This window comes from Mesoplodon densirostris, chromosome 16 (genome assembly GCF_025265405.1).
Source record: "Mesoplodon densirostris isolate mMesDen1 chromosome 16, mMesDen1 primary haplotype, whole genome shotgun sequence".
Classification (NCBI taxonomy): Eukaryota; Metazoa; Chordata; class Mammalia; order Artiodactyla; family Ziphiidae; genus Mesoplodon; species Mesoplodon densirostris.
The window spans coordinates 37,580,951-37,607,848 of NC_082676.1; the positions used below are offsets into that span (position 1 = coordinate 37,580,951).

General features: G+C 48.2%; 1 protein-coding gene across 2 annotated transcripts in view; it reads left to right on the plus strand.

The window, feature by feature from the left end:
- Positions 1-26,898, plus strand: part of HIP1 (huntingtin interacting protein 1) — a 151,451-nt gene that overhangs the window by 116,754 nt on the left and 7,799 nt on the right. For both annotated transcript variants that reach the window (XM_060120409.1, XM_060120410.1), the window contains exons 8-28: positions 1,006-1,146; positions 2,856-2,913; positions 6,313-6,388; positions 6,488-6,628; positions 6,883-6,980; positions 7,344-7,416; positions 7,988-8,171; positions 8,929-9,017; positions 9,388-9,504; positions 10,493-10,594; positions 10,826-10,969; positions 11,417-11,552; positions 13,486-13,572; positions 13,778-13,885; positions 13,967-14,103; positions 15,869-15,979; positions 16,756-16,814; positions 17,205-17,298; positions 24,624-24,724; positions 25,402-25,507; positions 26,646-26,769. In XM_060120409.1, coding sequence (XP_059976392.1) covers positions 1,006-1,146; positions 2,856-2,913; positions 6,313-6,388; positions 6,488-6,628; positions 6,883-6,980; positions 7,344-7,416; positions 7,988-8,171; positions 8,929-9,017; positions 9,388-9,504; positions 10,493-10,594; positions 10,826-10,969; positions 11,417-11,552; positions 13,486-13,572; positions 13,778-13,885; positions 13,967-14,103; positions 15,869-15,979; positions 16,756-16,814; positions 17,205-17,298; positions 24,624-24,724; positions 25,402-25,507; positions 26,646-26,769 — 2,286 coding nt within the window. The remainder of the gene's footprint in view (positions 1-1,005; positions 1,147-2,855; positions 2,914-6,312; positions 6,389-6,487; positions 6,629-6,882; positions 6,981-7,343; positions 7,417-7,987; positions 8,172-8,928; positions 9,018-9,387; positions 9,505-10,492; positions 10,595-10,825; positions 10,970-11,416; positions 11,553-13,485; positions 13,573-13,777; positions 13,886-13,966; positions 14,104-15,868; positions 15,980-16,755; positions 16,815-17,204; positions 17,299-24,623; positions 24,725-25,401; positions 25,508-26,645; positions 26,770-26,898) is intronic.

A 26,898-nucleotide genomic window follows, 5' to 3' on the forward strand; every position in this document is an offset into this window, starting at 1 on the left:
CTGCATTTCCCCCCTTGTGGTGTTCCAAGAACCCTGTGACAAGCCAGCAGGAAGCCAAGGCTGAATTATTTCCTCCTTCGTGTTCTGATCAATGTTTGATAGTTTCCCCACATGTTTTCTATTGCACCACCAGATTGGGTGCTTCTCAGGGTCAAGACCACCGTGAGACCAAGTTCATGCCTGAGACAGAGGGCTGGATTGGCTGTCCAAAGCCCCTTTCGATCCTGAAATACTGATTCCCCATAAAACGAGGGCTTCCCTTGAACAAGAGCCCACCTCCCCATTAAATCAGAAACCTTAAACTTTTAAAAATAACTGCTTGTGGGCTTCCCTGGTGGCGCAGTGGTTGAGAGTCCGCCTGCCAATGCAAGGGACACGGGTTTGTGCCCTGGTTCGGGAAGATCCCACATGCCGCAGAGCGGCTGGGCCCGTGAGCTATGGCCACTGAGCCTGTGTGTCCGGAGCCTGTGCTCTGCAACGGGAGAGGCCACAACAGTGAGAGGCCCGCGTACGGCAAACAAAAAAAGGGGATGTGTTCTTCCTGCCCATATGGGAGGGAGGTGGGGGAGGAAGCATGAAGCTCCTCAGACCGGAAGGAGGCATTCGGGTTGCTCCCCCAGTAAATCCCTTTCCTCGGCTCCCGCCGGGCTGTGCACAGAGTAGAGCAAGTTCATTTCACCTGTTTGTGACACACAGAGCATCTTGGCTGCCAGGGCCACAGGCTCCTGGTCTAGCCGTCGCTGGCCACAGGGGCTCTGGCTTTTAACTCACCATCTCTCGGCAAAACCGCTTCTTGGCTTTGTGACCACCTTCAAGTTACTTACTCCCCTGTATGATGGGGATACTCTTAGCTACCCCATAGGAGTGTTGAAGGGGTTAAACGCATTACATGAGATCATGATTGCACAGAATAGGTCCTCGTGTGTTGGACTCCTGCCTTCTCCCGTCTGAGAAGGTCGCCTCTAATTTGCTAGCTCTGCTGCCTCTCCCCTTTCTGTCCCCTAGTGTTCAGCTCCCTGGACATGTCCCGTTCCGTGTCAGTGACGACAGCCGGGCAGTGCCGCCTAGCCCCGCTGATCCAGGTCATCTTGGACTGCAGCCACCTCTATGATTACACTGTCAAACTTCTCTTCAAACTCCACTCCTGTGAGTATACGGGGCTTGATCTCTGGAAACTTCTGGCCGGAAGGAGGTTCACAGCCTGAGGCTGTCCCTGGAGGGAAGCAGCTCCCCCCGGTGCCCTTGGCTTTCTGCTCCTGATCCAGAAGGCCCTGGAGCTCCCGACTGTCTTGGGAATAGAAGAGCAGGGCCAAGCCTTGCTGTGCTCAGGGAAGCATCTGGCCTGCCAGAGCAGTGACTCGGGATGGTCCTCACCCTCCACCTCCAGCTTTACCACGTCTCCATCCATATGTGTCATGTACTCTCCAGACCACACAGATGAGAACAGACCTGGCCTAGACCCACAGGCGCAAAGGCAGCAGTTTCCAAAGAGTTCATCAACGCAGTCTCTTTGTACAAATGGGTTTTTGTGGAGAAGTGTAAAATATAAAACAGGGCTGCTCAAATAAATGGAAGGCCATAACTTCCCTAGCCACAAATCCTTGGGATAGTTTCACGGAATGTATTTTAGAAACTACTGGTCTTGTGGAAGTTCTTATCCGTTTATGTGCTTCTTATTTAAAGTGATGTGTGTGGGTGCTGCTTCCTCAGGGTCTGCATTGTTAAACCATATCCCAGATGAATCTGATGTGGGTGGTCCCTGGGTCACACTGTGAGGTGGCCATTGTGAAGGGTGTACACATTCAGAGTGCATGGATGATGGAAAACCGAGAAAAATCAAGACTCAAATGGATATTAGCAAGGTTTTATTGCAGAAGTCTAGGACAAGGGGTAGTCTGGAACAGGTCACTGACAAGGAGTAGATCTGGTTATTTGGACCAGAACAAGGGAAGCGGCATCACTGTCATTAATCTAGGAGGGTTTCATGGGAGGGAGGTTGGAATTCTATGTTCAAGGGTTAGAAGGGTTTTGGAGCAGGGGGGCGTGTCTGAAGGAAGCAGAGAGGGAAGACTAAATTCCAAGAAAAGAAGGCAGGCAGTTGCATAGAAGCTCTGAATACAGATGAACTTGTTCCTAAGACACTACAGAACCAGTTGTGCACTAGGACATCCCCACTTCCTTCTATAGAGTGGTGAGTTGTGATAAGAGACAGGTAATTATTTGGGTTTAAAGGCCTTCTTTAAAGGCAGAGCAATACACAAGACCTTCGAGAACTGTGTGGTCAGGGAAAAAGGGATGCTCCATACAGTATATGCTTTTCTGAAAATAAACGTATTCTTTTAGAATAGATTTAGATCTACAAAAAAGTTGCAGAGATAGTTCAGAGAGTTCCCATATACCCCTGAACCCAAGGGTCTCAGTCCTGCGGTCCTTGCCTGTCTCTGGCAGGCTCTCTGGATCTCTCCCAGACTCATGTCTGTGCTGGGCCTCACCCAGTGCGCCCAGTGCACACAACCTCTGGGAGAGAGCCCCCCTCTGGGGCCTGCCGTGGTCCACCCTGCTGCTTGGGTCAGGTCACCACTGCTGTAGTCAGGGACGTAACTTCCATCCTGCTCTGCCGAGAGTGGCTTGCAGTCCAGGAGCAACCAGAAGGAAAGATTTGACTGATAAGTAGCCCCAGAGTCCCTGCTGGCCCCACTGGGCCCTCTTGGTTACCAGTCCCAGGGCAACTCTAGGTCCAGAATGCCTTCCTGCAGGGCTGGCCCCCAGCCCCAGGAGGGATGGTCCCTTCCCGCTGTGTCTTGCCTGCCCTTTGGTCCTTCTATTCCCTCTTAGTCTTTTCCAATTTCTTCCAGGTCTTCCAGCCGACACCCTGCAAGGCCACCGGGACCGCTTCATGGAGCAGTTCACAAAGTAAGCGGCTTAAGTGAGAGAAAGGAAGGCGAATCTAAAGGTGCTATAAAGTCAGTTAATCCATGCAGGAAGCACTTGCTTTTAAATCATTGAGGGGTGAGGGTATCTGCTTTAATGCTTTAAAAAGCGAAGGAAAAGAAGATGGCAGCAAACCTACCAATGGCTGGGGAAGCTATCGGTTCTCTAATAAATCTCATAGAGAAAGACAGTTTCATTCATTCAGTCATCCTGCTTTATTCCCACGGCTTCATCCTCTTCTGTTTTTCTTCTCCCTAAGTTCTCATGGTTTTATACCGTATACATGCTGACAACTCCCAAAGATATAACTCCAGCCAAACCTTACCTCTGAATTCCAGGTTCACGTCTGCAGTGGTCTATTTGACATCACTATACCAAACTTACATCTCAAACTAAACTCTAGGTTTTCTTCAAAAACCTTTTTCTTTCCCTTCTATCTCAATAAATGCTGCCCACCATCCACTTAGGACAGAGATCCGGAACTCACCATTTTCCTCATTCCCCATGTCCAATCTATTAGCAAGTTCAGATGATAATTGACAAAGAGATCTTGTCTCTGGTCATATCTCCCATCTCTTCCACTTCCATTGCTGTCTACCAGGACCCTCCGATATGGACGGGATGCTCTGGATTTCAGCTCCTGCCCTCTGCAATGCTATCCCCACCCAGCAGTTAGAACGACCCTGTAAAAACATAAATCCCTTGCTTACAACCTTTCAATGGCTTCTGATTACACTGAGAATCAACTCGAAGCTCCTCTCTGTGGTCTGCAAGGCCCCTACATGATCTGGCCCCTGCCTGCCATCTGTGACCTTGTCTCCAGTTCTCCAAGTGTTTCAGCCACATAAGGTCCTCTTCCAGTTCCCGGAACATAGCCTGCGCTGAGAGGCTTAGCACTTGCTGTTCCCTGTCCACAGGATGCTCTTCTCCCAGCCTGGCCAGCTTCATCCAGGTCATCTTCAGTCACCTCCGCACAAAGGCAGTCTCCGGCCCCTCATTTGGGGTCTTTTTCCCTACCTTCTGCTCCTCCAACCCCACCTTCATATTCTCCATCACAGCACCCTGTTTATTTCCTTCCTAGTTCTTAGCATGACTTTATTTTTGACTGTCTTGCCCATTATTGTATCTCTAGCACCTGATTCACAGCAGTTAATTAAGCCTATAGCGTTCAATCATGTTTGAATGAATTAATAAGCTAATCAGCTAGTCTAGAAGAGGAAGAGCTTGTCTGACAAAGGGCAAATTATTCTGGTGCATTTGGGAAAGAAAATTGGTGACAAGATGAGAAGTCCAGCTCATCTTTCAATTAAGCATGCCCCAGGAAGAAGGGACGGAATGGAGGGAGAGACAGGAGGATGGGAGTGGGGGGGAGGGTACCGGGAAAAGCATGAACATGATGTTTTCCTTGTTAATTTCTTCACCCTTGACTTCAGGAAAAGCAACACCTCCCCACCCCCACCCCCACCCCCCAGATCCCAAGCTTAGGCTTCTTTTGCTGGTTCCTGAGCAACAATCAGAGAGGGCAAGTTCGGGGCTGTGCTATCCTCCCAGTTTCCTTGTTCCGTCTGAAAAGCCTCGTATGTTTATTCTATAATAAATGACTTATTAAATGCTAGGAGACAGGCCCTGGGGCTGATTTCCTGGAATGTTAAATTCCAGTAGCTTAGGAAAGCAGCAGAGCCTATTACTGTTGGCTCCAGCCCAGAAAGCGGGGAACGTGTGGTCAGGTGATCCTGTTTCCTTTCATTTTTTTGAGCTTATAAAAGCATTTCCCATGAGTGCCGCCTCACCTTCTCTTCCACAGACACGGCGGCTGAGGCCTCAATGTCCCCGAATTCGGGGAAAGCAACAGTGATGTCACAGGAACAGTCCTAACCTTGGGGTCTGAAGGGTTATTGTGAGACCCCAGGAGTTTTGTTTATTGGGCTGAGCTGGAGAAAATTCTGTGCTGCAGAGAGAGGGTGCTGAGATCCCTGACCCTCTTTTATTATATCTCGGAAAATATGTCTGGTGCTGTCAGTTTTGTTGGCCTTCAGTGTTTAGATTCAAAACGGAGACTTGAGGAAGAGAAAAAATTGGGGTTTCTTTATTCCCATATTCATCCAAGATTAGGACACAGTATAAATGGTTTTTCTTCAACCAATATTGCTGAGTAATTCCTCCATGCCTGGTACTACTTTATTTTTATTTTTTATTTTTATTTTTTTTGTGGTACGCAGGCCTCTCACTGTTGTGGCCTCTCCCATTGCGGAGCACAGGCTCCGGACATGCAGGCTCAGCGGCCATGGCTCACGGGCCCAGCCGCTCCGCGGCATGTGGGATCTTCCCGGACCGGGGCACGAACCCGTGTCCCCTGCATCGGCAGGCGGACTCTTAACCACTGCGCCACCAGGGAAGCCCTATTTTTATTTTTTAATTAATTTTTATTGGAGTATGGCTGCTTTACAATGTTATGTTAGCCTCCACTGCACAAAAAAATGAATCAGCCATACACATACAGATATCCCCTCCCTTTGGACTTCCCTCCCATTTTACCACACTGCATTAGGTAGAGTTCCCTGTGCTCTACAGTATGTTCCCATCAGTTGTCTATTTTATACATAGTATCAATAATGTATATGTGTCGATCCCAGTCTCCCAATTCCTCCCTCCCCACCCCTTTCCCCCTTGGTATCCATACATTTGTCCTCTGCGTCTATGTCTCTATTTCTGCTTTGCAAATAAGATCATCTATACCATTTTTCTAGATTCCACATGTATGTGTTAATATACGAGATGTGCTTTTCTCTTTCTGACTCACTTCACTCTGTATGACACTCTCTGGGCCCATCCACATCTTTACTAATGACCCAATTTCGTTCCTTTTTATGGCTGGCCCGGTACTATTTTTAAACCTAGCTCAGCAGGGCCTAGTCTCTGCCTTCTAGAAGCTTACAGTCTAGTTGAGGAGATAACAAATAGCACTCAAATAAGGGGAATTCATTAAAAAGAGATCTACCTTAGTAATTAAGTTCCCTTCCCTCTTCATATCATTAGTTGGTTTATCCTCAGAAATTTATTTTAATATTACTCTAAGCCAAACATTGCTAGGAAGATACATCTGCCAAACAACAGCATATATTCTACGGTGATGCAGAAATTAGTTTTTGGACTGTCTACTCTTCCAAAGGATTTTGTGGTTTGAATTACTCTTCCCCCATCAGTGAGGACTGACTATAAATAATCTCTCCCTGCAGCATCATAATTGCATCCTAGCACCATGGATCCCATCTCCTTGGCAGCCTGTGCCTGGGGGCTGGGCAGGCAGTAGGAAAGTAGGGTGTCCCCTCCTCGGGGCTGGTGAAGGCCCCCAGCAGCCCTCAGGCCTTTCTCCACCCTTAGGTTGAAAGATCTCTTCTACCGCTCCAGCAACCTTCAGTACTTCAAGCGGCTCATTCAGATCCCTCAGCTGCCAGAGGTAAGTGTGCCAGCCACACCCAGGGAGCTGCTGAGTCCTGGAGGCTGTCTTAGAGGCTGGCAGGTGGGCAGGGTTTGAGGATGCGTCTTCGCTTTTCAGAACCCACCCAATTTCCTACGAGCCTCCGCCCTGTCAGAGCACATCAGCCCCGTGGTGGTGATCCCAGCCGAAGCCTCATCCCCCGACAGCGAGCCAGTCTTAGAGAAGGATGACCTCATGGACATGGATGCCTCCCAGCAGGTGAGGACCACTTAGGAGGAAGCTCAGGCCTTCCCGTTGCCCCCGGGGAGGGTGGGAGGACCTGGGACAAGTTCAGCCACCTTCTAACCCAAGCGCTGACCTAGGCTGATCACGCTGCCCTGCAGTCCCTAGGAGGCGCCATAGTGGACCTGAACCAGATTAAGAAAGCATCCGTTCCCACGTGTCACTCATGAGACCCACGCTGACCTCTCTGGGTCTCTAACCTTGTCCTTACTCCTTTCTGGTCGCCGCAGAATTCATACGACAGCAAGTTCGATGACATCTTTGGCAGCTCCTCCAGCAGTGATCCCTTCAATTTCAACAGTCAGAATGGCGTGAACAAGGACGAGAAGTGAGTCCGGGCTGTGGAGTTAAAGCACATGGTGCCAAAGCTAAGTTAAGCCATGATCTCACTTGCCACACCCAACCAAAGAGGAATTCTTGGGCTTCTTTGGTAAATGTCTTGACCTTCGAATACTGGCCCCTTTAAAATCCCAGAGGAAAATCGAATGAGGCTGAAATACCCATGGACCTGTGGGTGGTAGATTAGTATCTGGAAACACTGATGGTCTTAGCCTATAACTTACAGGATTTCAAAGAATTGTTCCCAAATTAACATCGGCTTTTAACCTCCTCCCTGGGTCTCCTAGCTCACATTTAAAAGGCAAGGGACAGAAGCACAGTGGAAGCAAACTTGCTCTCCTTCTGTTCCCAGGGATCACTTAATTGATCAACTGTACAGAGAGATCAGTGGGCTGAAAGCACAGCTGGAAAACATGAAGACTGAGGTATGAATTGGGCTCTGATCTGCGTCTGGGCTTCACCGGAACATGACAGCTTTTAATATTAAATTTGCTTCACATCCACCCTGTTGGGCCACATCTTGACCAGGTCATTATGCATTTCCAGTGCACTTACCCTTGAGAGCAGCATTTAAGCCACGCCCCAGGGGCCCTGTGATAGTGGGAGATAATTGTGATCACCAGCTGGCTATGAAGCTGTGCGGTGAGAGACCTACTCTTCTCACTTGGCAATGAGAAGGTTTGACTTGTAGCTCTGCTGGCACTTCGCAGTGTCTGGTGCTGAGGCTTTTCCCTGGGACCGGCAAATGCCCTCTCCTTCTTCATTCCAGCTGGTCCATCACTGCTCCCAGGCCCCTCGAACAGGATCAGAACTCCCCTGCCGTCACCCCCTGTTGTTGCTGGGGGGCGGCTTGTAGTGACCAGAAGCCTCCACTCTCATGAGGCCTTGGGAGTGGGCCTCTTAGGAAGACCCAGGTGTTGATGTGGTCGGCGCTGGAGACGTGGCAGGTCGGCCCCGCTCGGCCCGCCCAGCGCTCATCCCCGGGCCCTCCCGCAGAGCCATCGAGCCATGCTGCAGCTGAAGGGCCGCATCAGCGAACTGGAGGCCGAGCTGGCCGAGCAGCAGCACCTGCGGCAGCAGGCGGCCGACGAGAGCGAGTTCCAACGGGCCGAGCTGGACGAGCTCAAGAAGAAGCGAGAGGACACGGAGAAGGCTCAGCGGAGCCTGACGGAGATCGAGAGTGAGCGGCTGGCGCTGGGCTGGGCGTGAGGGTAGGGCCGGGGAGGGCGGAGCCCAGCGAGACCCCGGATGGAGGCTGAGGCCAGGCGCCGGAGCCCCCGCCTCGAGTCTGCCCGGGAGGCCGTCGTGAATGCCAGCGTCACCAGTCAGAAGGGCAGATCGGCGTCGGGCAGGTTGAGAGCCCCCCGACTTGAGGCCCTGCTGCGAACACGGAGATGGGGCTACAGAGGATGACGAAGGAGAGGGAGCCTAAGAAAATTCATGGCATAAAAGCCAAAAACCCTGATAAAGTAAATGCCGAGCATGAAGTGCTCAAGGCATGCATCAGTGGAGGCGTTTGAATTAGGTGAATTCTTCATTAAAGAAGACCTCCCAGGGGACTTTATTTCAGTAGGGTTTTTGAGGGAGAAGGAGGTATATATGCTTGTGAAAAGGAGGGACGGGGCTTCCCTGCTGGCGCAGTGGTTGAGAGTCCGCCTGCCGATGCGGGGGACGCGGGTTCGTGCCCCAGTCCGGGAAGATCCCACATGCCGCGGAGCGGCTGGGCCCGTGAGCCATGGCCGCTGAGCCTTAGCGTCCGGAGCCTGTGCTCCGCAACGGGAGAGGCCGCAACAGTGAGAGGCCCATGTACCTCAAAAAAAAAATAAAAATAAAAATAAAAAAAGGAGGGACGATCTTCTAGGGGTTCTGGCTTATTGGAAGGAGGGCAGAGGGTCCCTGCCAGTGCAGACCCCTCACCTTGGTCCTTGACGATACAGGGAAAGCCCAAGCCAACGAGCAGCGCTACAGCAAGCTAAAGGAGAAGTACAGCGAGCTGGTGCAGAACCACGCCGACCTGCTGCGGAAGGTAGGACCCTCCCCGCCCCCATCGGCACACGCAGGCCCCACCGCACGGGGGAGACGCTGACTTACGCCACGTGGCTTCTCCAGGGCTGGCGCCCCCGCTGTTTCTTGGAAACCACAGCTCCCTGGCCTCCTGTATCTTGAGCTCCACCTTAGGTGCCAGCCCCACTAGCATTAGCATTATCCCCCATCTTTATCATTTTGGCAAATAGTGGAGAGTTGAGCATCTGAAGGTGACAGTTTCCTTTTAGGTGGGAAAGTGATGTCTGTGTCCGACTCTAGGGCACTCACGGTCTGAATGCCGTCATTTGTTCCGGAAGGAAGATGGCCTCTGTGCTGGAGATACGCTAGTTCGAGACACTGTTCTTTTACAGAATGCCGAGGTGACCAAACAGGTGTCCGTGGCCAGACAAGCCCAAGTGGATTTGGAACGAGAGAAAAAAGAGCTAGAGGATTCTTTCCAGCGCATAAGTGACCAGGCCCAGCGGAAGGTGAGTAGAAGAAGTAGGTGGGAATTGGTGCGGGGTGGGGGGGGGAGGGTGTCTGTCCGAGATGGAGGTGGGCCTTGAGCACTGCACAGATTGAAAGACCTCGTCGTCTGCTTCACGAGCAGGTAGAGCCCTGTGGGAGGGTGACAAGGGACCGTACAGAACAGGACGTGGTTACCCATGTGTAAGGAGTTAGAGGCATGACGTGATGAAGGGTCTGAAGTTGAGTGGGGCTCATCAGCTAGGACGAGTCTCGAGGAGGTTTTGAAGTGGAAGCAGGTGGATGTCAGAAAGAAGTGGCATTTATAAAGACCCACAGCCAGAACTCCCATGAGTTGGGATGGGGTTGGCGGCAGGTCCGACTGGAGTAAAGAGATGTCGGGTGGATAACATGGAACGCCGTACACTTAGAGTAGTGGCTTTCACGCTTTCCTGTGACTCAAAGTGAAAAATACATCTAATGGAAATCAAAGTTTCACAGAGCAATACTTATCCTTATTATGTGAATGCATGTGGATTTTTTTTGGTGGGGGGAGCTCTGTTTACTGCATTCTTTTAAAAATGTTAGCTGTGAATTCTTACTCATGGGTCACAACCCGCTCTTTGAAAAACACCACTTAGAAATCAAGGAAGGGAAATTATTTCAAGACGGTGAGATGGGATGAGTCAGCATTATACCTACTGGGTGTTGGGATGCCTGAATTAAAGATCTCATTCTGCTTTAATTAGTATTATGGGCTCAAGCATGACATTTGGGAAATGTCCCTAAAACTCCCCCCACCCACCGCCGTCGACATTTCCTGAAGCTGGAAAAAAACATTTTGGGTACATTCTGAGCTCTCACCTTCCCCCTGCTTTTTGTCAGGGTAAAACTTGCTTCTATATAAAAGAGTATACAAATCTCACAAGTATAGCTTGGGAATTTTTACACGTGTTTATCCCGTGAAACCACCACCCAGGTCGGAGCGCTCCTGTTTTTCTTCTCTTTCAGACTCAAGAACAGACGGAAGTACTAGAGAGTTTGAAGCAAGAACTTGCCGCCAGCAAACAGGAACTCCAGATTGTCCAAGGCAGCCTGGAAAGTTCTGCCCAGGTAAGCGTCACCTGTCTTTCCCTTCCTCATTCTTTTCCATCTCTGGCTTTTGTGTTGCTGGCACCCGGCATCCATCACCATGAGCACATGGCCCACCTTGGTCCCATCTGGGATCAGTGTGTCCTTGGGAAGGGGCAGATTCCTTGTGGCCTGGTGGTGGGTTTGGACCTCTGGAAAGGGGACCGTTTAATTCTCCCAGCAACTCCCTCTTCCCACTCGGTCGCCCTGCAGTCAGAAGCAAAACAGACCGCCCAGATCGCCGAGCTGGAGAAGGAGCGGGGCAGCCTGGTGGATGCCGTGGCTTGTCGAGAGGAGGAACTGTCCACTCTTCGGGAACAGTTGGAATACACCCAGATCAAACTGTCCAGCACACAGGCAAGTAACGGACACCCACTGGGGCTGACCAAGTCCAATTTCATAGCCATGGGCCTCAGCAGTGTATGCGTGGAGGCGGGGGGCTGTGAAAGGGGTTTGGGGCCTTTGGCCGGATCGCAAAGGCACATATTCTGCGGGCATAGCTCCTAATGCCAGCGTGCCCTGTGCTGCACACAGAGCAGATGAGAAGAGATGCACCTGGCACTCTCTCCCCAAGGGTGGAGGACAGGCTGCTGTGGTCCATCCCCATAGCCTCCTGTGCTCTGTGGCACACACCTGTGGACAAAGTTAAAGGCTTTTTCTCTGTGTCAAGCTAACTGGCTTCGGCCTAATTAGCAGCAGCTCGAGCTAAGGTGCCAGGAATCCCAGCTGTGTCACAGGTGGATGCTGCATGGAGGCTCATTAGGGGGCCTATGGCCGACTCTCACTTCCCTGGACCATCTCTAGGAATCTGTAGACCGACTTACGAAGGACCAACGAAAAATGCTTCTGGCGGAGTCGAGGAGGGCTGCCGAGCAGGTGGTGCAGGAGGCCCTGAGGCGGTTTGAGGAGCCCGCTCTCTTCAGCTGCGCCGGATCTGCAGGTGCCCTTCCCCTTGCCCGGCTTGCAGGTGCCGGATCCTTACAGCCCAGTGCTCTTCAGCGTCGGCCTTGAATCCCGTGAGACCCTGATCTCAGGGGTTCCCAACCCAGCTGCATGTCAGGATCACCTGGGGATGCCCAGGGCCCCCACCCCCACCCCCACGCCTAAGTTCTATTCAGTCGGCAGCTCTGCAGCACAGGGCCTGCACAGTAGTATCTTCTAAACCACCCCCCAGCTCTCACCCCTCACCCCCCGGGTGTGATAACTACTGCTTTGGTCGTGGATCATGCTGATGAAATGCATCCTGGGAGCTGAGGCCTGATAACAATTCTGAATGCCGGGAGGAGGAGGAACAGACAGGCCTCTGTGTCTCTAAGGAGAAGAGTGTGGTCTGAATGCAGAGGTGGCTGCCATGAGCTTCAAATCTAGAAAGGGAGTCATCATCCTTAAGCATGGAGAGGCAGAAACGATAAAATCCCCACAGGGTCACGGGTGTGAGCAAGGGCCCACCCTGTGTGCCCCAGAGTCCTCAGGGCATGTGGTGACGTCAGAGGAACCCCCGTGATGAGAGGAGGGCCTTGGTGCACAGTAGATGGGAGAGCATCCAGGCCCAGGGCATTTGTGAAGTCGTGGACGTGGCCGTGAACAGATCTCATTACAGCTCATTTTCGAGCAGAGGGGACTTGATAGTCTTGAGAGGTCCCGTTCAGAACAAGGCAGACGGGAGGAAGCAGCTGATGGGTGATTTTTTTTTTTTTTTTTTTTTTTGCGGTACGCGGGCCTCTCACTGCTGTGGCCTCTCCCGTTGTGGAGCACAGGCTCCAGACGCGCAGGCTCCGGACGGCTCAGCGGCCATGGCTCACGGGCCCAGCCGCTCCGTGGCATGTGGGATCTTCCCGGACCGGGGCACGAACCCGTGTCCCCTGCATCGGCAGGTGGATGCTCAACCACTGCGCTACCAGGGAAGCCCTGATGGGTGATTTTTATTATCAGCTAGAAAGGTCTCGATTCTGTGAAGTGTTTCAGGAAGGACTGTGATATCTTGTTCAGTGGGGAACCCGTCCGTAGGGAAATCCAACAGTTGCAAATGAAGTAGCGCACTGGGTACCTCATTTACTGCGAGAACACCAGGACATGGGGCAGCTGTGGGCGGATTCCACAAGAGATGGTACGAGCTGGGTTTTGAAGGAAGAGGAGAGACATAAAGCCATGGAGAGGAAGAAGAGTGGGGAATAATAATCATAAAAATGGCTGACATTTACCGAGTGCTTGCAGTATGCCAGGGACAATTCTAAGCACTTTATGTGCCTTGGCCCAGCAATTCTCACTGTGATGCCAGGAGGTGGTACTATTATTCCTCCTTTGTTGGATGAGGAAGCAGGCACATGTGGCCTGAGAACACAGCCAATTGTGATAGAGCCAGGAGCTAAAACACGTATGCCACGAGACGCAAGAGCCCGTACTTTAACTCCTGTGTGTGCGATTCAGTCTCCGTGGACCAGTGCACAGAGGCACAGCAGTGGGAATGACGGTGTTGTGGGCAGAACGTGAATGTAGATTAGCCCTCATGGAGCCAGGGGTCTGAGCCCAAGAGTAATGGGAGTCCAAGGGCATCGAAACACTTAACAGGAAGGCCTAGATTTGATTCAGTGGCAGTGATGGGAAATGAGGGGCAGAAGCTAGACCGTGATGCCATTGCCGTGGTTCTTGGCCAAAGGACCAGGTAGGCTCAGAAGTACAGCCTTTGAAGCTGCAGTAAGAGAATCACGTACCAGCATAGCCATCAACCTCTCCTCCCTCCCCCTTCTTAGGGAAGCTCCTGCAGGACTGGGGCCCCCCACTGGGAAGGTCATCCATCAGGCAGCTTAACTAACAAGGATGAAGCGAGCTGAGACAACTCTGACTCTGACTTGGCCCTGTCTTCCCTCTCACAGATCACCTACTCTCCAAGGTCAGGTCCGTTTCCAGCTGCATCGAGCAACTGGAAAAATGCTGGAGCCAGTATCTGGCCTGCCCAGAAGGTAAGAGAGGTGAAGGATAGGGTCTGTCACTAGTGACAACTGGGCAGGGGTCCGAAACGCTGGAATGTGGCAATGGCGACCATTTCCTAGGCACCCAGAAAGGAATGTGTGTGTCTAACTTGCAAAGCGGGGGGGAAGGAGGTATGAAAGTGACTGCCCTCCCCCTCCAGCAGGACTAAGAAAGTTTCCTTTAAACTCCTGGCAGATATCAGTGGGCTTCTGCACTCGGTAACCCTCCTGGCCCACTTGACCAGTGACACCATTGTTCATGGCAGCACCACCTGCCTTAGAGCCCCGCCAGAGCCTGCCGACTGTAAGTACCAGGGTGAGGGGCCACCACCACAGTACGGGCAGCAGAGGGCCTTTAAAAGTCTCTGTCGCCTTGCCTCTGCAGCTCTGACCGAGGCCTGTAAGCAGTATGGCAGGGAGACCCTCACCTATCTGTCTTTCCTGGAGGAAGAAGGAATCGTCAAGAATGCCGACAGCACAGCCATGAGGAGCTGCCTCACCAGGATCACAGCCATTGGCGAGGTATCATCAGTGTTATCCCTGAGGAAAGTCGTTTTTTGGTATGAGTGCTGGGGATTTCTTCAGGGATCAGTGATGTTCTAAGCCAGTTCTTTCTGTACTTTAAACTTGATTCTGGAAAGTAGAGTTAGAACTGTAAAACTTGACCTTCTGAATGACTTTCCAGTTATATTTAATTCACTGGATATTAATTGAGAGTCTTCTATGTGATCATCACTGTGCTAAGCAGTGTCAGAGAAGGATGAACACAGTTTTCCTGTTTTCAAGGGTTTTTATCTGGCTGGGCAGGTAACACCTAGAATGAAGGTAATATATTTATTCACTCAATAAAGATGTAGTGAGTATGACCTATGTACAGGGAATTGTGCCAGGTGTAGTTCTACAGGGACGAATAGGTCCCCTGGGGAAGGCCTGGTCTCCCTGGGGAAGAAAAATGAGGAAACCAACCTTTTTTTTTTTTTTTTTTTTAATTTTTATTTTATTTTTGGCTGCGTTGAGTCTTAGTTGCGGGATCTTCCTTGCAGCATGCAGGATCTTCCATTGCGGCACATGGGCTCTTCGTTGCAGCATGCGGGCTTCTCTCTAGTTGTGACACATGGGCTCCAGAGCACGTGGGCTCTGTAGTTTGTGGCACACGGGCTCTCTAGTTGTAGTGCGCGGGCTTAGTAGTTGTGGCACGTGGGCTTAGTTGCCCCATCGCGTGTGGGATCTTAGTTCCCTGGCCAGGGATTGAACCTGGGTCCCCTGCATTGAAAGGTAGATTCTTAACCACTGGACCATCAGGGGAGTCCTGGAAATCAACCATTTCTATACAGTGTGATACAGATCTATTTAAGGAGTACAGTGCAAGGCAGCTTCTAATTCCTAGAATAGTAGGAATATTACCACCTAAAATAGTGGGAATGATAAATTCAGAGAAGGAAGAGACCAGGGCCAGAGGTCATATCCTCATCATCTCTCACTCGAACTCCGCTGAGCGGCTTGCAGGTTCTTAGTTCGCCGACCAGGGATCCAACCCATGGCAATGAGAGCGCAGAGTCCTAACCACTGGACCGCCAGGGACTTCCCTCATCTGAATTTTTTTTTAATTAATTTATTTTATTTTTGGCTGTGTTGGGTCTTCATTGCTGCACGTGGGCTTTCTCTAGTTGCGGCGAGCGGGGGCAACTCTTCGTTGCAGTGTGCAGGCTTCTCATCACGGTGGCTTCTCTTGTTGTAGAGCACAGGCTCTAGGCACATGGGCTTCAGTAGCTGTAGCACGTGGGCTCATTAGTTGTGGCTCACAGGCTCTAGAGTGCAGGCTCAGTAGTTGTGGTGCACGGGCTTAGTTGCTCCGCGGCACGTAGGATCTTCCTGGACCAGGGCTCGAACCCATGTCCCCTGCATTGGCAAGTGGATTCTTAACCACTGCGCCACCAGGGAAGCCCTGAAGGTGTTTTTAAAGTACCTCCCAAGCACGAAATAATCAGTGCTGCACAATGGTGGGGTCAGGGTCTGAGCGGCTGCAACTGAATGGCCTTGTGTGGGGTTCGACAGGATGGCCTTCTGGAAAGAAGTGGGTTCCGAGTGAGAATAGAGGTGGGAGGAGTGTGGAGTTGCAGAGCTCGTGTGGTAGAGAGTTCCAGACAAGTCCCAGCACGGCGTGCAGAAGTGTGTTACATGGTGGGACCCTCCTACCTTCTGCCGTCATGTGGGGGTTACCTGTCCACCACGGGAGGGTAGAGAGGAGGTCAAAGGGTCATTTCCGCCTTCGTGATGCTGTTCACAGGAGCTCCTGCCCAGAGGCCTGGACATCAAACAGGAGGAACTGGGGGACCTGGTGGACAAAGAGATGGCTGCCACTTCCGCTGCCATTGAAACCGCTACGGCCAGAATAGCGGTATGGAAGTCTCTGCAGGATCACCTAAAGTGATGCTGTGCAACTACCTTTCGGCAGCATTGCCCGCTGGATATATCTTAGCCGTTCTCTGCAGAGCCCCCTATAAAACAAACCAAAACCCAAATCCCCTGGGATCTCTGAGGTACAGAAAATAGAAAGTTCTCCAAGGGAAGATGAGCAGTTTTCTCAAGGATCACATACTTTGGTGTCAGGCCATCCTACATTCAAGTTCCAAACTGACCGCTAAGCTACGTTAACCCCGCTAAGATTCAGATTCCGTTTCTATATGATGGTGATGATAACAGTACCTTCCTCAGAGGGGTGTTGTAAAGAGCTCAGTGAGGTAATGCACATGGATCTCAGTGCCAGGCACTCAGTAAACCAACGGTAACTGTTGTCTCAGGGAAAAGCTGAGCGGGCACCATTGGAAAGGTCACATATTACTCCTTTGATGGAAGACTCAGGCCATCTGCCTTGGTGTGCTGCCTGCCTCGAGGACCTGGTAGCAGCTGCCCCTGTTGGCATGGTGCCGTAGCTCTCAGAGTTCTGTGCACATCAGCCCAGGTTCCAAAATGTCAAGACACAGACTGTAGCTCCAGCTGCCTCCCACTGAATAGATCGGAGGTCTGGGTTCTTTTCCTGACTCTCACGAGGACCTGGGTGGGCACTTCTAGGTTTCTCAGCTACTGCAGGATGTTGGACCGCAGGTGTAGCAGGACACCAGTGGGTTCTCAGTACCTGTGATGTACTGAGAAACTCTGCTTCTTTTTTAATAGGAGATGCTCAGCAAATCCCGAGCTGGAGACACAGGAGTTAAATTGGAGGTGAATGAAAGGTCAGTCTGAGCGGCGTGGTGACACCTAGGTGATCAGGATCTGTCTTTCCTGCACTGGATCATACTGATTAGAATAGAACATTAGCCTCCACAGGGAAGGGCTGAGTCTATGGAATTGTCAATATCAGTATTAATGATGACCATGGTATCAATATTGCATTATAGGGGAAAGAAACCCCAAGAGTCACTACTTACCTATTCCTTATGAAGAAGATCCACAGTCATCTCCTCTCTCACCCACCTTTCCTTCAGAGCTTCACCTCCAGAATATTCCCTGCCTTTTTTCCCATCCCAAGTGTGTTCAGGAGAGAAAAAGAAAACAAGTCTTCCGCATTGTTTTTGGTCTCTGTTTTGTGTCCCTGACTTTTTTGTTGTTTTTGCTTATTGCAGGATCCTTGGCTCCTGTACCAGCCTAATGCAGGCTATTCAGGTCCTGATCGTGGCCTCAAAGGAGCTCCAGAGAGAGATAGTGGAGAGTGGCCGGGTAAGCATGGGTGAGGGCCCTAGACAGAGCAAACATCGGTTACTGATTCCCAGCTCAGTGAGAGGTGGAGTCTACTCGATACACATTCAGTGAGGTCTAGGTGTGCTGCCGTCCAGCCATATGTGCCCACCTGAGGGCACAGCTGCCACTCCCATGGATGTCAACAAATGCTATGGAAAGAAGCTGGGGCATGGCCAGGTCCCCACAGGGCAGTTGGTCAGAGCCTCCAGTGGCAGGCTCATTCACCCTGGTGGATGTCACTGGAACCTGCCATGGAAGCCCAGTGTTCATTGCAAGTCTGGACTCTCGGAGAAGGGAGTGAGGACTTTTAAAACCAGGCAAATCAGAAATGCCAACCTGGTGCTGACTCTCCACTGTGGGCTCTGCCCGTGTCTCTTTCTGTGCATGCTTGAACCCACACCTGCTGCAGTGGAAGCACAGGGTCTTAACCACTGGACTGCCGGGGAACTCCCTGCCATGTCTCTTTCCAACGGCAGTTAACTCGTAGTGATTCAGACAGACTCTGCCTCCGTCCCTGTTAACATCATCACTTCAGTTTTCTTGCTCCTTTGCTGGTGTCATCAGCCTCTTTTTTCCTTTCTCACATCCCCGTGTGCGGCTGCAGCTCAGGAGACAAAGGTCCAGAGAGGGGTCTATGAGCCTAAAAACAATCCTATAAAGAACAAAGCTATACCATTTACCACGTGATGTTACAGTGAAATGACTGCCAGCCTTCTAGGAAGCAGGGTCTCATCAAAAGTAAAATCTGCCAGCACCCAGAGTCTGAACTTCTCAGGTTCCAGAATTGTTTAATATTTTGATGAGTAAAATGTTTCTGGCTCATCATAAATGTACGGTGGAGTAGAAGGACGTGCTCTCACTCCCTCTTGTGAGAACACCAGAATCACAACTAGCTGCTGGACAGTCATCGCCAGGAAGACACTGGAACTCACCAAAAAAGATACCCCACATCCAAAGACAAAGGAGAAGCCACAATGAGACGGTAGGAGGGGCGCAATCACAGTAAAATCAAATCCCATAACTGCTGGGTAGGTGACTCACAGACTGGAGAACACTTATACAGCAGAAGTCCACCCACTGGAGTGAAGGTTCTGAGCCGCACGTCAGGCTTCCCAACCTGGGGGTCCGGCAACGAGAGGAGAAATTCCAAGAGAATCAGACTTTGAAGCCTAGTGGGATGTGACTGCAGGACTTCGACAGGACTGGGGGAAACAGACTCCACTCTTGGAGGGCACACACAAAGTAGTGTGCGCATCGGGACCCAGGGGAAGGAGCAGTGACCCCAGGCGAGACTGAACCAGACCTACCTGCTAGTGTTGGAGGGTCTCCTGCAGAGGCGGGGGGTGCCTGTGGCTCACCGTAGGGACAAGGACACTGGCAGCAGAAGTTCTGGGAAGTACTCCTTGGCGTGAGCCCTTCCAGAGTCTGTCATTAGCCCCACCAAAGAGCCCAGGTAGGCTCCAGTGTTGGGTTACCTCAGGCCAAACAACCAACAGGGAGGGAACCCAGCCCCACCCATCAGCAGTCAAGCAGAATAAAGTTTTACTGAGCTCTGCCCACCAGAGTAACAGTCAGCTCTACCCACCACCAGTCCCTCCCATCAGGAAACTTACACAAGCCTCTTAGATAGCCTCATCCACCAGAGGGCAGACAGCAGAAGCAAGAAGAACTACAATCCTGCAGCCTGTGGAACAAAAACCACATTCACAGAAAGATAGACAAGATGAACGAGCAGAGGGCTATGTACCAGATGAAGGAACAGGTCTACAACAAATGCTAAAGGAACTTCTCTAAGTGTGAAACACAAGAGAAGAAAAGGACCTACAAAAACAAACCCATAACAATTAAGAAAATGGTCATAGGAACATACATATTGATAATTACCTTAAACGTGAATGGATTAAATGCTCCAACCAAAAGACACAGGCTTGATGAATGGATACAAAAACAAGACGCATATATATGCTGTCTACAAGAGACCCACTTCAGACCTAGGGACACATACAGACTGAAAGTGAGGGGATGGAAAAAGATATTCCATGCAAATGGAAATCAAAAGAAAGCTGGAGTAGCTATACTCATATCAGATAAAATAGACTTTAAAATAAAGAACGTTACAAGAGACAAGGAAGGACACTACATAAGGATCAAGGGATCAATCCAAGAAGAAGAGATAACAATTATAAATATATATGCACCCAACATAGGAGCACCTCAATACATAAGGCAACTGCTAACAGCTATAAAAGAGGAAATTGACAGTAACACAATAATAGTGGGGGACTTTAACACCTTACTTACACCAATGGACAGATCATCCAAAATGAAAATAAATAAGGAAACAGAAGCTTTAAATGACACAATAGACCAGATAGATTTAATTGATATTTATAGGACATTCCATCCAAAAACAGCAGATTACAATTTCTTCTCAAGTGCGCACGGAACATTCTCCAGGATAGATCACATCTTGGGTCACAAATCAAGCCTCAGTAAATTTAAGAAAATTGAAATCTGGGCTTCCCTGGTGGCGCAGTGGTTGAGAATCTGCCTGCTAATACAGGGGACATGGGTTCGAGCCCTGGTCTGGGAAGATCCCACATGCCGCGGAGCAACTAGGCCCGTGAGCCACAACTACTGAGCCTGCGCATCTGGAGCCTGTGCTCCGCAACGAGAGGCCACGACAGTGAGAGGCCCGCGCACCGCGATGAAGAGTGACCCCCGCTTGCCACGACTAGAGAAAACCCTTGCACAGAAACGAAGACCCAACACAGCAAAAAATAAAAATTAATTAATTAGTTAATTAAAGTACCCTTAATTATTAAAAAAAAAAATTGAAATCATATCAAGCATCTTTTCTGACCACAACATGGTGAGATTAGAAATGAATTACAGGGAAAAAAACGTAAAAAACACAAACACATGGAAGCTAAACAATACGTTACTAAATAACCAAGAGATCACTGAAGAAATCAAAGAGGAAATCAAAAAATACCTAGAAACAAATGACAATGAAAGCATGACGTACAAAACCTATGGGATGCAGCAAAAGCAGTTCTAAGAGGGAAGTTTATAGCTATACAAGCCTACCTCAAGAAACAAGAAAAATCTCAAATAATCTAACCTTAACCTAAAGGAACTAGAGAAAGAAGAACAAACAAAACCGAAAGTTAGCAGAAGGAAAGAAATCATAAAGATCAGAGCAGAAATAAATGAAATAGAAACAAAACAATAGCAAAGATCAATAAAACTAAAAGCTGGTTCTTTGAGAAGGTAAAGAAAATTGATAAACCATCAGCCAGACTCATCAAGAAAAAGAGGGAGAGGACTCAAATCAATAAAATTACAAATGAAAAAGGAGAAGTTACAACAGACACTGCAGAAATACAAGGCATCCTAAGAGACTACTACAAAGCAACTCTATGCCAATTAAATGGACAAATTCTGAGAAAGGTATAACCTTCCAAGACTGAATCAGGAAGAAATAGAAAATATGAACAGACCAATCACAAGTAACGAAATGGAAACTGTGATTTAAAATCTTCCAACAAACAAAAGTCCAGGACCAGATGGCTTCACAGGTGAATTCTATCAAACATTTAGAGAAGAGCTAACACCCATCCTTCTCAAACTCTTCCAAAAAATTGCAGAGGAAGGAACACTCCCAAACTCATTCTGTGAGGCCACCATCACCCTGATACCAAAACCAGACAAAGATACTACAAAAAAAGAAAATCACAGACCAATATCACTGATGAATATAGATGCAAAAATCCTCAACAACATATTAGCAAACAGAATCCAACAACACATTAAAAGGATCATACACCATGATCAAGTGGGATTTATCCCAGGGATGCAAGGATTCTTCAATATATGCAAATCAATCAATGTGATACACCATATTAACAAACTGAAGAATAAAAATCATATGATCATCTCCATAGATGCAGAAAAAGTTTTTGACAAAATTCAACACCCATTTATGATAAACACTCTCCAGAAAGTGGGCATAGAGGGAACCTACCTCAACTTAATAAAGGCCACATACGACAAACCCACAGCAAACATCATTCTCAATGGTGAAGAACTGAAAGCATTTCCTCTAAGATCAGGAACAAGACAAGGATGTCCACTCTCACCACTATTATTCAACATAGTTTGGGAAGTCCTAGCCACGGCAATCAGAGAAGAAAAGAAAGAAAAGGAATACAAATTGGAAAACAAGAAGTAAAACTGTCACTGTTTGCAGATGACGTGATACTATACATAGAGAATCCTAAAAATGCCACCAGAAAACTACTAGAGCTAATCAATGAATTTGGGAAAGTTGCAGGATACAAAATTAATGCACAGAAAGCTCTTGCATTCCTATACACTAATGATGTAAAGTCTGAAAGAGTAAATAAGGAAACACTCCCATTTACCATTGCAACAAAAAGAATAAAATACCTAGGAATAAACCTACCTAGGGAGACAAAAGACCTGTATGCAGAAAACTATAAGACATTGATGAAAGAAAGTTGATACCAGCAGATGGAGAGATATACCATGTTCTTGGATTGGAAGAATCAATATTGTGAAAATGACTATGCTACCCAAAGCAATCTACAGATTCAATGCAATCCCTGTCAAATTACCAATGACATTTTTTACAGAACTAGAACAAAAAGTCTTAAAATTTGTATGGAGACACAAAAGACCCCGAATAGCCAAAGCAGTCTTGAGGGAAAAAAATGGAGCTGGAGGAATCAGACTCCCTGACTTCAGACCATACTACAAAGCTACAGTAACCAAGACAATGTGGTACTGGCACAAAAACAGAAACATAGATCAATGGAACAAGATAGAAAGCCCAGAGATAAACTCGCACACCTATGGTCAACTAATCTATGACAAAGGAGGCAAGGATATACGTGGAGAAAAGACAGTCTCTTCAATAAGTGGTTCTGAGAAAACTGGACAGCTACATGTAAAAGAATGAAATCAGAACACTCCCTAACACCATACACAAAAATAACCTCAAAATGGATTTGAGACCTAAATGTAAGACCAGACACTATAAAACTCCTAGAGGAGAACATAGGAAGAACACTCTTTGACATAAATCACAGCAAGATCTTTTTTGATCCACCTCCTAGAGTAATGGAAATAAAAACAAAAATAAACAAATGGGACCTAATGAAACTTCAAAGCTTTTGCACAGCAAAGGAAACCATAAACAAGACGAAAAGACAACCCTCAGAATGGGAGAAAATATTTGCAAACGAACCAACGGACAAAGGATTAATCTCCAAAATATATAAACAGCTCATGCAGCTCATTATTAAAGAAACAAACAACCAAATCCAAAAATGGGCAGAAGACCTAAATAGACATTTCTCCAAAGAAGACATACAGATGGCCAAGAAGCACATGACAAGCTGCTCAACATCACTAATTATGAGAGAAATGCAAATCAAAACTACAGTGAGGTATCACCTCACACCAGTTAGAATGGGCATCAGCAAAAAGTCTACAAACATCAAATGATGGAGACGGTATGGAGAAAAGGGAACCCTCTTGCACTGTTGGTGAGAATGTAAATTGATGCAGCCACTATGGAGAACAGTATGGAGGATCCTTAAAAAACTAAAAGCAGAATTACCGTATGATCCGGCAATCCCACTACTGGGTATATACCCAGAGAAAACCATAATTCAAAAAGACACATGCGGGCCTCCCTGGTGGCGCAAGTGGTTGAGAGTCCGCCTGCCGATGCAGGGGATACGGGTTCGTGCCCCGGTCTGGGAGGATCCCATATGCCGCGGAGCGGCTGGGCCCGTGGGCCATGGCCGCTGAGCCTGCGCGTCCGGAGCCTGTGCTCCGCAGCGGGGGAGGCCACAACAGTGAGAGGCCCGCATACCGCAAAAAAAAAAAAAAAAAAAATAGACACATGCACCCCAGTGTTCATTGCAGCACTATTTACAATAGCCAGGTCATGGAAGCAACCTAAATGCCCATCGACAGACAAATGGATAAAGAAGTTGTGGTACATATATACAATGGAGTATTACTCAGCCATAAAAAGGAACGAAATTGGGTCATTTGTTGAGACATGGATGGACATAGAGACTGTCATACAGAGTGAAGTAAGTCAGAAAGAGAAAAACAAATATCGTATATTAACGCGTATATGTGGAACCTAGAAAAATGGTACAGATGAACCAGTTTGCAGGGCAGAAGTTGAGACACAGATGTAGAGAACAAACATATGGACACCAAAGGGGGAAAGCTGCAGGAGGGTGGGGATGGTGGTGGTGGGATGAATTGAGCGATTGGGATTGACATGTATACACTGATGTGTATAAAATTGATGACTAATAAGAACCTGCAGTATAAAAAAATAAATTTAAAAAAAAAGAACAAAGGTGTATCTGCTTTGGTGGCACTTTTTATCAGTCCGAGAGGTGATGTTTTCTGCCCCCAAAATAGAAAGAGGGACTGAGTAAGGAGTATCTGTACATTCTCAGACTGTCAGGTACTTCCAAAGCATAAAAGCATTTTAAAATTCCAAGTAGGAATTACTGTATTTTTCTTTCAGTTTTATTAAGATATAATTGACACACAGTGCTGTATCAGTTTAAGGTGTACAACATAATGCTTTGACAACGCATATGAAGCGATTATCCCAGTAAGTTTAGTGAAGAACCGTCATCTCTTATAGATGCAAAATGAAAGAAACAGAAAAAGTTTTTTCCTTTTGATGAGAACTCTTAGGATTTAGTCTCAGTATCTTTCATGTATAACATACAGCAGTGTTCATTATATTTATCATGTTCTACATTACATCCCTAGTACTTATTTATGTTATAACTGGAAGTTACACCTTTTGGCTCCCTCCAATTCCCTCCCCCACCCCATAGCAATTATTTTTTTAATCACTCACTGTGTATTCACTGTCCTCTTTTGGCAAATCACAGAGAGCGGCTAGACTCCCCTCAGATCATAAGTTATTTGTATATACATATAAATAATATATATATTCTTATATATACAATATAGAGATATTGGGATGTGATAGAAATGCTATAGGCTTTGGAGTCAGAAGAGCTGAGGATTTATTTCCATTTATTTCTTACATATCCTTAGGGAAAGTATTTTTGCCTCTCTGAATCTTAGTTTTCTCATCTTTAAAAATGGGAATAATAATGCTCACCCCTCGGGGTTACTGTGAAGACTGCATGGGATAATATATATAAAAGCACCTGGCACATAGTAGGCACACAATAAAAGATAGCTAATAGTATTTTTCACTTCCCTAGGGTACAGCATCCCCTAAAGAGTTTTATGCCAAGAACTCTCGATGGACAGAAGGACTTATCTCAGCCTCTAAAGCTGTGGGCTGGGGAGCCACTGTCATGGTGTAAGTATCCGTCCTTCCCAAGGCTCCTCACCTTCACCCTGCTTTCCAATGATCCACCCTAGAGGGGAAAACTAAGGGGAAAAATTTGCCCCCTAGAAATGAACTGTTGATAGGGAAGTTAATAGGACTGAAAGTTTAAAAGGGAGTCTGGGTCTGAATATAAAAAAGATGTGGTACATATACACAATGGAATATTACTCAGCCATAAAAAGGAACGAAACTGGGTCATTTGTAGAGACATGGATGGTCCTAGAGACTGTCATACAGAGTGAAGTAAGTCAGAGAGAAAAATATTGTATATTAACGCATATATGTGGAATCTAGAAAAATGGTACAGATGAACTGGTTTGCAAGGCAGAAATAGAGACACAGATGTAGAGAACAAACGTATGGACACCAAGGAGGGAAAGTGGGGGGTGGTGGTGGTGGGATGAATTGGGCGATTGGGATTGACATGTATACACTAATATGTATAAAATAGATAACTAATAAGAATCTGCTGTATAAAACAAATAAATTAAAAAAAAAAGGAGTCTGGGTCTCCTGGAGCAACACGGGGTGGGGCAGGCTGGCTGGGCTCCCTGTCTGCCAGGGTGATGGGAGTGGTCTAAAGGTGAGGTCATTAGGGGTTGCAGCTGTCAGTTTCATAACCCGTCTGGTTCTCTCCTGACTGTCAGGGATGCAGCTGATCTGGTGGTACAAGGCCGAGGGAAATTTGAGGAGCTGATGGTCTGTTCGCATGAAATTGCTGCTAGCACCGCCCAGCTTGTGGCCGCATCCAAGGTAGGACCTGTGTTGGGCTTCCCAGGACACTATGTTCTGACTGGGTTAGAAAATATACCTGGACCATGGCACTGGCCCCAAGAACTGATTATTTGTCCTGTATCCAGGTAGGTTGAGTCCCAGATAAAAATTCTGCCTTCAAGGGCCCCCTAAAAGCCTTTCGGCAGGGAGCCCCTCTAACCCACCTCTCCACGTGCATGCCTTTTGTCTTCATCATTTTTATTGCAAGTGGCCTTTAAGTGTCCAGCCATGCCAACCTCTGATGAGCAATCGTACATTCAAGGAGCGCTCAAATAAGGAAAATGCTGGCCCAGTAAGCTGGTTACCTGGCTTGGCTCTGAAGTTCCACAGTTAATGTCTGCCTCTCTTCAAAAGGGTCCACATTTGAACCATTGCCCCAGCTAATCCTAATGCAAAGCTCATCACCAAAATCCTTCCATGAGTTGTAGAGTTCCCCAGGGAGTGTTCTTTTACTGTCCTTATTTATTGTTGTCCCAAAATAAGTGATAAAGCTAGAGTTTAAGGCCACCAAGCAAATAAGCCAGGAATGATTTTGTTTTTAATTAATTTATTTAATTTATTTATTATTTTTGGCTGTGTTGGGTCTTCGTTGCTGAGTGCAGGCTTCCTCTAGTTGCAGCGAGTGGGGGCTACTCTTCGTTGCGGTGCGCGGGCTTCTCATTGCAGTGGCTTCTCTTGTTGTGGAGCACGGGCTCTAGGCACACAGGCTTCAGTAGTTGTGGCTCACGGGCTCCAGTAGTTGTGGCTCACGGGCTTCAGTAGTTGTGGCTCACGGGCTTCAGTAGTTGTGGCTTGCAGGCTCTAGAGTGCAGGCTCGGTAGTTGTGGCACACAGGCTTCGCTGCTCCACGACATGTGAGATCTTCCTGGACCAGGGCTCAAACCTGTGTTCCCTGCATTGGCAGGCGAATTCTTAACCACTGCGCCACCAGGGAAGCCCCAGGAATGATTTTTGATATTAGAGAGATGCCAGGAGTTGACCCCCTAGGTACCGATTTTTGAGTTGATTGGTGACCACAGCAGAGCCCATATATTTGTCAAGCACCATCAGACCGACTATCTGATTCCATCCTTGCTGCTCTATGTTGTGTGACCCTAAATCTGCTTGGTCCTGGCAGGTGAAAGCTGATAAGGACAGCCCAAACCTGGCCCAGCTTCAGCAGGCCTCTCGGGGCGTGAATCAGGCCACCGCCGCAGTTGTGGCCTCAACCATTTCTGGCAAATCACAGATCGAGGACACAGGTAGCCTTTCAGAAGCAATGCTTTTCTCATCCATCCTATGTGGCTGCTCATTACATTCTTCTCCACGATTCCGATTTCCCACAGTCCTGTTTCCAAATTCTGTCTTATTTTTTATCTTTGTACATTCAA